At 42.4% G+C, this 12,032-nt stretch overlaps 1 protein-coding gene across 2 annotated transcripts in view; it reads left to right on the plus strand.

Annotated features, from left to right (window-relative positions):
- Window positions 1–465: 465 nt before the first annotated feature.
- SGPL1 (sphingosine-1-phosphate lyase 1) overlaps window positions 466–12,032 on the plus strand; it is a 55,507-nt gene continuing 43,940 nt past the window's right edge. For both annotated transcript variants that reach the window (XR_007471421.1, XM_004280775.4), the window contains exons 1-2: window positions 466–606; window positions 1,456–1,517. Coding sequence is in view for 1 of the 2 variants with exons in the window: in XM_004280775.4 (XP_004280823.1) it covers window positions 1,491–1,517 (27 nt within the window). In the remaining variant the exon portion in view is untranslated. The remainder of the gene's footprint in view (window positions 607–1,455; window positions 1,518–12,032) is intronic.

Consider the following 12,032-nt stretch of genomic DNA (forward strand, 5'->3'; position numbering starts at 1 on the left):
TTGACCTCGATGGAAGTCTCCAGGAAGGAGACAAGGAGCAAATCTCTGAGTCACTCAAAATCGCAAAGGCCTCTCTGGAGACCCATCTTGAGTCGTTGTTATGGATCAGTTTGCACAGTGCTCTGCAGGCTGACTCTCTCAGGGGCTCCAAGTGGTCAAAAGTGACCAGCAAGTTGGTTTTTAAAATCGGAGACTGAAGAAGCTGGGTACCCTCTGGGGCGGGCGCGTTCCACCTTCTCGGAAGGCCCGGGCGCCGCCCCCGCCAGGCCAGCAGGCGGCGCGCACGCGCCGTGGGGCCCGGAGGGGACAGTGGGCCTGCCGCCCAGGCCGGGGCGTGCGCGTGACCGGCGGCGGAGCCGCGCACGCCAGGGCTGGGGAAGGGGGCGGGCACCGTGGGAGCCGTTTCCGGACGGGGCGGGGAGGGGCGGGGCCACCGGCGGCAGGATCTCTAATCTCGGCGGCGGCGGCGGCAGCAGCGGTAGCAGTAGACGCCGCCTGGGGAGCTTTCGCCCAGCGGCCCGCGAGTCGGTTTCGCGGTGAAGAGGAGCAGGGCCGGCGAGACAGTGTCCGAGGGAAGGAGCGCAGAAGCTGCTCCCGGCTGAGGAGGTGGACGGGGCCGCGGCGAACCCGGAGGAAGGAGGAGGGTCCGGGCTGGGGAGGAGGGCTTCGGCTTGGGATAGGGGAGAGTCGGGACTGAATGGGAGGCGGGTCCTGGCCGGGGAGAGGGAGGAGTGTCTGGACTGCGGGGGGTCCTGTTGCGGAGGGGTCCTGTTGCGGAGGGGTGAGGAGAGGAGGAAGGGCCAGGCCGGACCGAGGGGCTAGCAGCTTGGGGCGGGCTCGGGTTCGGGCTGAGGGAAGGGGCGCCGACCACCTGAGGTCTGAGTGAGTGCAGGGTTCGCGAGTGGGTGGGGGAGGGCGCCAGGGCCGAGAAGGAGCGGGGTCCGAAACTCCACTCGCTGGCGGGGTAGGAGTGGTCTTGGGGTGGGCAGGTTTGCTGGTCCTTCGCAGGCGAGGAGAGGGTTGTGGGGAGGGAGGGATGAAGTCGAGAACGAGGCCTACCTGTTTCTAAAGGGAGTCCACCGGAGGCTGGACCCTGGGACTGGACTGCCTGTAGCGTCCGCTCCTTGGCCGGGTTAGTTTGAATGGGCGGGGCTCCGGGCCTTCAGGCCCTGGTCCACTGCAGGCTGGGCGTTTCCCCCGGTAGCTACCTGGGGGGGATTGCTTTGTGGGAGGGTGGCTCTGGAAGCGTTTGGGCAGCTGTGGGAGGGAAGCAGAGTGCCAGCAGGATTCTGATTCGCTGGTTTGGGGTGCTGGGGTGGAGTGTGAAAGCTAGGAGTGAAATCTGAGCTCTTAAAGGAGGGATAGAACCCTTTCTCTGCAGCTCTGGCGAATCTCGGCGGGCCGACGGGAGCGTTTAAAGCGTTAGAAGTAAACAAACGTGATTCCCTTTTGCAGAGGGGAGGCACTGAAAGGACGCCTGGAAGAGGAAGATGCCGAGTACGGACCTTCTGATGTTGGTGAGTCCTTTTTGCATCTATTCTCCTTGTTGTAAGTCACTTGTCGTTTACGTTTTATTTTTAGTCCGAAGGATGAGTGTGTAGATTTCACCTCTGATGCTTGCTTTTGGTAGCTGAGAGTTTCTGCCACCTTTTATTTTGGGTTCAATGATTAAGATGGATAAGTGACTGATTTAAGTGTATGTGTGTATATATATATATAATGAATATGAAGAATCATTTTCAAAATTCTTGCAGTTGATTTTAATCTCTCCTTTCTTATACTACCAGAACAGTTTTCAAACTTCTATTAAATTTTGTCTGGATCTGCCGTATATTAGTTTATAAGTGTTTGTTTCCCAGACTAGGGTTTTGATTCCCTGGAAGGCAGATATCTTGTCTTATTTGTTTAGAGATGATAAACACCTGTCATGGTGCTTCGTATATGGTGAATTGCTTAATTGCTGAATTGAGCTGGTTTGAATTTACTTTCTTCTGCTGTGCTGAGGAGTATGCCTGTTTTGGTAAAGGCTGTTTATTTCCCCTCTCCTCTTGAGATCTTTCTGTGCTGTTTTTTCCCTGAGCAGGGAAAATACAATTGCCAAATGAGTGTTTACCAAAATGACGTTTTATTCTTGGGACATTCATGATTCCATGGAGGCTCTTTATTGATTTTTATTTTTTTCATAGAGGCTTGTTACTGTGAGGAGCCCGTGGTTTTCAAATAGCGATGTAGAAGTGTCTGCGTTTAGTTTTGAATAAGTTACTTCTTTGAATCTGATATCTTTTTGTGCAAAAAACACATTGATTTAAAACATTTCCTTTCCCTCTCTTTACAATTGGTAGTTGGTAGCTGTCACTGGGAAATTGGTGAAAACTAATAGTGAGGTTTTTTTTAATATCCAGTGCTGATGTCCTGTAGTGTCAAAACCTGTAAGGTCTGCAGGAGAGATTAAGAGGGCAACAAAGTTGTGATTGGTTCTGGTTTGAGGTGGGGAACAAAGATGATTTTTAGAGACATAGATCAATACTTGGTTTATCCACAGGTTCAGATGAAGAGTTCACCTAAAATAGTTTTTTTTGCCCCAGATTTCATGGATTGTCAGTAGATAATAAATTGTGTTGTGTAATTTTGAATTCTCATTACGAGAGCAATGTGTTAGAAGAATTGGAAACTATTAATAAGCAAAAGGAAGCAACCCCTGATAGTTCCACTACTCAGAAATAACCACTCTTAGCACCTTGCAGAATGATTTGCAATAATTGGCAACTTCTGTTTTCTGTTTTATGAAGCAGTATGTGTATGTAAATTAAGATTCCTGTATGTCAGTAGGATATAACTGCATGCCCAGCCATGTGCTTATTACTTCTTGGGCCTGTGGGCTCCCTTTAACAGCCTGAGCAGTGAGTGCTTTTATTCAGAATATTAACTCTGGAATCAGTTTGAAGTATTTCTCTAGCTGTCACCACTAGTTTTCACTTCCTTGTTTGAAAATCTAGATGTTTAGGGGTGTTGCTTTGCTCCTTGGTGTAAGGAATAAATTCATATAGATAACAGCTGGCCCTTGAATCATCACTCTCTGAAGACACTGTACATGTTGCTTGAGGTGCTCTCTCTGGAAAAGTTGTCCTTCTTTCTTTGACTGTCCTGTGCTAAATGGTAAAGAACCAATGACCAGGGCTGGGCTTTCAAGGGGGACCCTAAACTGTCATGATCTGAGTTCAAGGTGTTTCTCCGTAGCTGCTTTGTACAGTATGATGCATTAGACATGTTCTTGGTCCTCTAACTGGGAAAAAAGGACCCCAGTTAATAGAAGATAACTTCAGTGTAGGGCAGCATATGGTAGAATCTCAGAATTAGAAACAACCTTACAAGTCATATGATGCAACTTCTTTCTTATATTGTACCTGAATCCTTTTTAGACTATCTCTGCTAAATGAATATCCAGTCATCCATACTTTCTCCTGGGAGAGTAAGATGGCATAAGCTAAGACATAATATGAGGTGGATTCAGGAATAATACTTTAGGTCTGATAGCTAACATTTATTGAGCACATATTATGTGTTGGGTGCAGAAATAGATATTCTACATGCTCATTTAATTTTCCCAAAAACTCTGAAAAATATGCTGGCATTCTCTTTTTATAGGTGAGAAACTAGGCTTAGAGGGTACCATAGCAGTGAAGTGGCGGAGCTGTGTTTTAGCCACAGCTGGTTTGACTTCAAAGCCCTCTTTTTTTTTTTTTTTGGCTGCGTTGGGTCTTCGTTGCTGTGCGTGGGCTTTCTCTAGTTGCAGCGAGCGGGGGCTACTCTTCGTTGCAGTGCGCGGGCTTCTCATTGTAGTGGCTTCTCTTGTTGCAGAGCACGGGCTCTAGGCGCGTGGGCCTCAGTAGTTGTGGCACACGGGCTGAGTAGTTGTGGCTCGTGGGCTCAGTAGTTGTGGCTCATGGGCTGTAGAGCGCAGGCTCAGTAGTTGTGGCACACGGGCTTAGTTGCTCCGTGGCATGTGGGATCTTCCCGGACCAGGGCTCGAACCCATGTCCTCTGCATTAGCAGGCAGATTCTTAACCACTGCGTCACCAGGGAAGCCCCAAAGCCCTCTTTCTTACCTATTTGTGATGCTGCCTCTGTGTCATATTCATCGAAAGGGATGGAGGTTGCTGAACTGTGTGACTGCTGAGAGCAGGTTTGTGTGGAGCAGGAGTGGGATAGCTCTGCCCTCTAGGGGACACTTCGGAAGAGTGGTGGGGATGCTTTTGTCTTGCAGTCTCGTCTTGTCGGAACATACGTTTTATTATACAAATCTTCTTGTTTTTCTTCCCTTACATTGCAGTTGGGGCGCTATATTGAAATTTTAAAAGTTATGTCTATGGGTATAATGTTATAATCTTTGAATTTCATTTCAGAATAAAGAGCATTACAAAATATTTGTTACAGAAGGGGACGTTGGGTCTGATAGGGTAGAAAGCCACTTTTGTGGACAGTATGCTATGGCAATAAAACTTGAAGATGGACTGGAGTCCATATATGACAAACTTTGGATTCCAGACAAAGGTTCTTGGGCTGTCAGCCCTCAGTGCTTTGTCCTCATTTGATTAAAGGGTTTTGCCTGCCTATTTCCATTTGTTCATTTATGCCATGGACTGTGATATTTCCACGTAACGTCTCAGAGAGAATAAAGTGAGTGAGTGTATTCATTCATCTGAGAATTGTGATGCTTTCAGAGGGAATTCAAGTCTGGAAATTTTTTAGCAGTCTTTCTCCACTTTAGCAACCATTCTTTTCATCATCTTCTCCTCCTTCCTAGTGCTAGGGGTCTGTATCGCTTTGCGAGTTGCCAAATACTCCTAGCTTTAACAAAAAAAAAAAGGTACTTTATGAAGCTAAGTCTACTCCCATAGACTATCCAGATGGATGACTCAGAGTTACCGTATGCACTGTGGTAGTGCTGGGTGGGGTGTGAGTGATAAAAGTTGATCTAGGGTCGAGGTTCTCAGCCAGGGGCAGTTTTTGCCCCAACCCCCATTCCCCGGACGTTTGGCAATGTGTGGAGATACTTTTGATTGTCATACTGGAGGAGTGCTAGAGGTCAGAGATGCAACTGATTGCCCTACTCTGCAGTGTAGTCCCTCACAACCTAGAATTACCTGGCCCGAAATGTCAGAAGCGCCCAGGTTGAGAAACCCTGCTCTAGGTTCCTTAACATAAGTAACAGTATCTGTGCAGCCCTGGCATTCATGTGGATGGGGCAGTAGGTCTTTTCTTAGAGTTTAATGGGTCTGTTACAGTGATACTTGGGTTGTGTCGCCCATGGATCAAGCTCTGCTACTTTGGAATATATATTGGAGAGTGTGCAGCATGATATTCTGAAGCACAGTAGAAGTCCTAAGAAGTGCTGTCTTTTGCAACATTTCTGCAGCACTGTTGATTTGGAAACGGTAAGCCTGTCTCGGTTTTGTTTTTCGGGTGCAAAAATCACATCTTTCCAGGTATGAGAGCTTTATCTTTGACCCTTGAATCTTTTTCAGGGATGCTTTCTTTATGACTCTCAAATGGGATTTAACCAATAAACTGAAAGATTGACACTAAAAGCTCATTTCTATTATTTGAATCTGGTGTCTTACTTGTAGGCTTGTCTGTAAGAAAGGGAGGATTCATTGGAACTGGTAGGACATTTCAATTTTTGTTGACAATTTGAGTGGCCATTGTAGGATGAGCACTGTTTTTGGCCTTGTTCCATTCTTGTAAATAAAGCAAAATATAATAACAAGTATGATAATTTCTCCAGCTTTTGGTCTAAAGGAAAGGAAAGTTATAAATAGATAAACCCCAAATCCCAGTCTTTGGCTTGGCTTTGCAGTCTGTGTGTCAGGAAGTTTTAGTAACATTTACCTCTTAATTAGGCATTGCCCAATCTAGTATTACATGTAGTTTGTATGCATTGGTGGCAGAAATGGGAATCAGCCTGGGATTAAGACTTTTCCATAGGGAACTGATTTGTAGTGAATCAGTCCATATGTGGAAGCATACAGAATGCAATTACTGAGAGAAAAACAATGCTATGGGGTAAGGGGAGATGGGAGCCATCAGGGATGACGGAACAGTGCAGGCTGAAAGTAGTTTGTTGGGTCTGTCAGTTATCTCCTGGTGCACTCCAGCAGTGTGATTGCCCAGAGTTAAGGAACACCAACAGGGCTTGGTGAAACACTTCAGGGCTAAGAGCAATTAGCGCCCTTAGGCCTGACGGAGCAAGAGAGGGAGTAATTTCTGGAACTTGAGAGAGCTTAGCGGAAAGAGAAGGTAACCTCTGGGAATGCAACCACTTCCAACCAGTGGCCTAGCAGCAAGGGAATCAAGGGGAATAAACACCTCACATGTTTTCTTTTCCCACCCTCTGGTCTACTGGAGCTTTTCATTGGTCAAACCCAACTGGAAACCAGAGGTTACAGGAACCTGGGTGATTTAATTTATAGGACAGCCCCATGAAGCACATAACAGAGTTGAGGAAGGTTCGGTAGAGGAGTATACTGAAGTCAAGGTCAAGTTAGTTTTGAAATGTACAAGTGAGAAGATAGTGTTGGAGCAGTCTTGAAGGATGTAGGTCATGGAACGTTATAGAAAAGGAATGTTCTTGCTGATAACAGAAGGATAGGTTCAGAGGCAGAGTTGCCACAGCTTCAGAGCTAGTTTGTTCCCGTAGTAGCCTTAGAATCTTAATTGCCAGAAGGGGCTTTAGAAATCTTGCAGTGCCACTTCCCTTCCCATGTGGGAATTCCTTCCACAATGCCTGGCCAGGAGTGGGCGCGGTATAGTTTCTCAGGGAGTCCTTTCCATTGTTGGACAGCTTTAAATGTTAGAAAGTTTTTATTTGTCCAAATCACTGAATGTATCAGGATTAGGTTTGGCTGAATATAAGAGAAAAATCTACAGAAATAGAGATTTCTAAAAAGTAGAAATACATTTTTCTAAAGTAAAAGAAATCCAGAGTCAACGGTTGGTGCTGATACTGCCATTCCTAGGTCTTTGAGGAGGTTCCACTGCTCAGTGCATCCTCTCCAGGTCAGGATAACTGCTTTGAGCTTGAGCTGTCAGGTTCACGTTTCATTCAGCGGGAAGAGGAAATGGGAAGGAAAAGAGCTTGCCTGCATTCTTAATTTATTGTACATACAGAAGAGTGTATAAAGCACATATCCTCATTTTAAAGAATAACAATGAAGAAAACAATAATATATCTACCACCCAGGTTAAGAAATAGAGCGTTCACCACCAACCCCATGTGCCCCACCCTGGTTACATCTCCTTCCCTTTTCTCTACTGATATCACTCTACTATCCTAATTTTGGGGATAGTTATTCCCTTGCTGTTTAAGAAAAAAAATTGTGTTACCACCTAGTTCTACATCCTGAATTTTAATTTTGTTTGTTTTCAACTTGATACAAATGGATTTATATGTATTTTTTTAACCTTTAAAAAAAATTGAAGTATAGTTAATTTACAATGTTGTGTTTGTTTCTGGTGTAGAGCAAAGTGATTTGGTTATCTATATAGATATATATGTGTCTATCTATATTCCTTTTCAGATTCTTGTCCATTATCAGTTATTACAAGATAATAAATATAGTGCTATATAGTAGGGCCTTGTTGTTTATTTTATATATAGTAGTGTGTATATGTTAATCCCAAACTCCAAATTTATCCCCCCTCCTGCCCCTCCACTATCCCCGTTGGTAACTGTTAGTTTGTTCTCTATGTCTGTGAGTCTATTTCTGTTTTGTAGATAAGTTCATTTGTATGATTTTTTTAGATTCCACTTACAAGTGATTTCATATGGTATTTGTCTTTTCCTTACTTCACTTAATGTGATCATCTCTGGGTGCCTCCATGTTGCTGCAAATGGCATTATTGCATTCTTTTTTATGGTTGAGTAGTATTCCATTGTATATATGTACCACATCTTCTTTATCCATTCATCTGTTGCTGGATAGCTAGGTTGCTTCCATGTCTTGGCTGTTGTAAATAGTGCTGCTGTGAACATTGGGGTGCATGTATCTTTTTGAATTAGAATTTTCTAGGGATGTATGCCCAGAAGTGGGATGGCAGGATCATATGGTAACTCTATTTTTAGTTTTTTAAGGAACTTCTATACTCTTCTCCATAGTGGCTGCACCAGTTTACATTCCCACCAGTAGTGTAGGAGGGTTCCCTTTTCTCTACACTCTCTCCAGCATTTATTATTTGTAGACTTTTTTTTTTCTTTTGCTGTACATGGGCCTCTCACTGTTGTGGCCTCTCCCGCTGCGGAGCACAGGCTCCGGACACACAGGCTCAGCGGCCGTGGCTCACGGGCCCAGCCACTCAGCGGCATGTGGGATCTTCCCGGACCGGGGCACGAACCCGTGTCCCCTGCATTGGCAGGTGGACTCTCAACCACTGTGCCACCAGGGAAGCCCCTATTTGTAGACTTTTTAATGATGGCCATTCTGACTGGTGAGAGCTGATACCTCATTGTAGTTTTGATTTTCATCTCTTTAATAATTAGTGATATTGAGCATCTTTTCATGTGTCTGTTGGCCATCTGTGTGTCTTTTTTGGAGAAATGTCTGTTTAGGTCTTCTGCCATTTTTTAATTGGGTTGGTTCTTTCTCTGATATTAAGCTGCATGAGCTGTTTGTGTATTTTGGAAATTAATCCATTGTCGGTAGCATTGTTTGCAGATATTTTCTCCCAGTCCATAGGCTGTCTTTTCATTTTATGGTTTCCTTTGCTGTGCAAAAGCTTTTAAGTTTAATTAGGTCCCATTTGTTTATTTTTGTTTTTATTTCCATTTCTCTAGGAGAGAGGTCCAAAAAAAATAATGCTGCGATTTATGTCAGAAAGTGTTCTGCCTATGTTTTCCTCTAGGAGTTTTATAGTATCCGGTCTTACATTTAGGTCTTTAATCCTTTTAGAGTTTGTTTTTATATATGGTGTTAAAGAATGTTCTAATCTCAATTTTTTACATGTGGCTGTCCAGTTTTCCCAGCATCATGTGTTGAAGAGACTATTTTTTCTCCGTTGTATATTCTTCCCTTCTTTGTTGTAGATTGACCGTAAGTGTGTGGGTTTATTTCTGGGCTTTCTATCCTGTTCCATTGATCTGTATGTCTGTTTTTGTGCCGGCACCATACTGTTTTGATTACTGTAGCTTTGTAGTATAGTCTGAAGTCAGGGAGTGTGATTCCTCCAGCTCCATTCTTCTTTCTCAAGGTTGTTTTGGATATTTGGGGTCTTTTGTGTTTCCATACAAATTAAAAATTTTTTGTCCTAGTTCTGTGAAAAATATACCATTGGTAATTTGATAGGGATTGCAGTGAACGATTTATATGTATTTTTGGTGATTTTCCTATATTGCCCAGTATTTGCGAGATTCATCCATGTTGTTGCATGTAGTTTATAGTTTAGTTCATTCATTTTCATTGTTATATAGCATTTCATTATATGATTACTACAATTTATTTAGCCATTCCACTGATGATGGATATTTGGACTGTTTCCATTATTTCTTCTTGTAGTTCTATTAGATTTTATTGTACATAACTTGATATTTTATTACTAGGTGCATCCAGATCTAAAATTGTTACATCTTATCTAGTGAGTTGTGATTTTTATCTAATAATGCTTTTTGACTTAATATAACATAGCTATATGAGCTTTTTGTCATGAGATAGGCAAACTATAAGTGTTTGATGAATGAATGACTTGCCTGTTGTATAGGCAGAAACTGCAGAGCACTCGTCCTAGCCTGTTCTCCTGGCACATTGTTATTTACATGTCCTGTTATCCTACGAAGTGAACAAAGCACTTTTAAATTTAAAAAAAAAAGTGTGGAATTTTCTTTTTGGAGGGATAATTTGTGTACAGTAAAGGGCACAAATCTTAATTGTACAGGCCAATGAATATTTGTATATGGATACACGTACTCACTGCCCAGATCAAGATGTGAAAAATGTCCAGCATCCCAGAAAGCTCCTCATATCCCTCCCAGTTGATACCCACCAAAGGCTGTCATTCTTCTCACTGTAGTTTTGCTTATTTTTCAGTTTTATATAAATGGAAGCATACAATATATTTTCTTTTGTGAATGTCTTTTGTTCTGAATGTTGATTGTATCTGTGAGTTTCAGCCATGGTCTGATGTAGCAATATTTTTAAGAATTATTGCTGTGTAGTTTTATGGTATATAAAATATCAAAATTTATTCATTCTGTAGTTGATGAACATTTATGTTTCTAGTTTTTGGCTGTTATGAATGACATTGCTACATTCTTGAACATGTCTTTTAGTAAACGTAAATACAATTGTTGGGTCATGAGGTATACTGCCAAACAGGTTTCTAAAGTGGTTGTACCAGTTTATACTCCTATAGGGTTTTCTTAGTATATAACTTTTGGATTTAGCTTTGGGCAACAAGTTTTAACATTTTGTTACCTGCACAGTGGAGGGAGCTTTAAGAACTCTTTCCTGAAGTAGTGTAGGTACTTCTAAAATGTGAAATGCCCTTTTCTTTGCATTCTCGTTTACCTAGTCTATAACTATTAATAAACATTTGATGGAAAAAAAAAAACCTTGGTTCTTTCTGAGTATTAAAAGGGCTCTGTTAAGAGCAGAGTTTAGATTTGTAAAACACCATTTGTAGCAGTTAATTCCAAGGCTGAAATCATAATCCTTTGGAACTCTTTGGAACCTAAGTAGTTGTATATTTACACCTTGTGCTCAGTAGTGGGAAGACCTTCTTTTTGGAGACTTTTCCTGAGAGGCATTTGAGTTCACTCCTTTGAACTGCATTTTGGTAGATGAGGCTAAAAGGGAATACATTAGTCCTGCCTTGAGTTCCAGTCTTAATGGTGCTGAGTCTTTGAGACAGTTGAGGGAAATTGATAATTGTTTCAAATTCTGATGGGGAGGAATTGAGGACAAATATGAGAATGCCATGGTGGACTTGCTCCTTGTTGAGCTGTATTGCAGCCAGGGTGGAAGAAAGCCTAGGATTAGACTATATTACCCAGCCCTTTTTGATAAGCTTAAGGTTTCAGATGCTTTCGCATGAGTCATGCCTGCAGCAATCAACAATAGTCTATCTGGATGACTGAAATCAGGTTTATGATCTGTAAACATAAGTAGGTAACCGGTTTAATCCTGTTTTGTTAGTAGGTAAGGGGACACTTGCAACCTTCTGATTGAATTAGATTGTGGGAAGCTGAGTTGGTTTAACATCTGTCTTACAAAATTGAGGAGCAGCTCACTATTTACCTGCATTTATTACCATCATCTGTAGTAAAATACAGCGTAGGCATGGAAATCAAACTACTTAAAGCCTCTCGCAGCTCTACCTTTGTGGCTTTGCCTGGAACATTGCAAAGGTCACTTTTCCTTGCTGCTAATTGAAAAGGAAAGGAAAATGTTTATCAGAGAATTCAGATTCATCAAATAATTTGTGAAGTGTTTATTATCTGCAGTCATTTGCTCATTACCTTGCTGCATTTAATATTCACCACAACCCTGTGAATTGTTTTTTTCTTGTGATTTTTTTTGTTGAACTATAAGAATGGCATCTAGTTTTGTTTGCAGATGAGCGAAATCCAGTTGCACAGAGGTTCAATAAGTGCCAAAGGTCACACAGCTTCTAAGTGAGAGCTAAAACTAGAGTAGAAGCCTTTGACACTATCCAGACTTTCTAGGACACCACAGTGGCCTGTAAAACACTATTAACACGACTCTCAAAGAATTCACAGGAGTCATGATGAGGTGTCAGTTCAGGACAATACTCAGAGGTGTCGGTCCTTTTCAGATATCCTGGGTAGTGGCTGGAGTATGTGTTCATGAAAAAACACAAAAAGTGTTTTGAAAAAGTTTCGTCATTTTAGCAGTTAGTACTTTTGTTTATAGATTCTTAAAAACTATACCTCTGGACAATAATGACCCTTTTTGTCTAGTTTACCCATAATTACTCTACAAACTTCTACGTTATTTTTAAGATACTTAGGGTTGCTTTCATTT

The sequence above is a fragment of the Orcinus orca genome, chromosome 14 (genome assembly GCF_937001465.1).
Source record: "Orcinus orca chromosome 14, mOrcOrc1.1, whole genome shotgun sequence".
NCBI classification, from domain to species: domain Eukaryota; kingdom Metazoa; phylum Chordata; class Mammalia; order Artiodactyla; family Delphinidae; genus Orcinus; species Orcinus orca.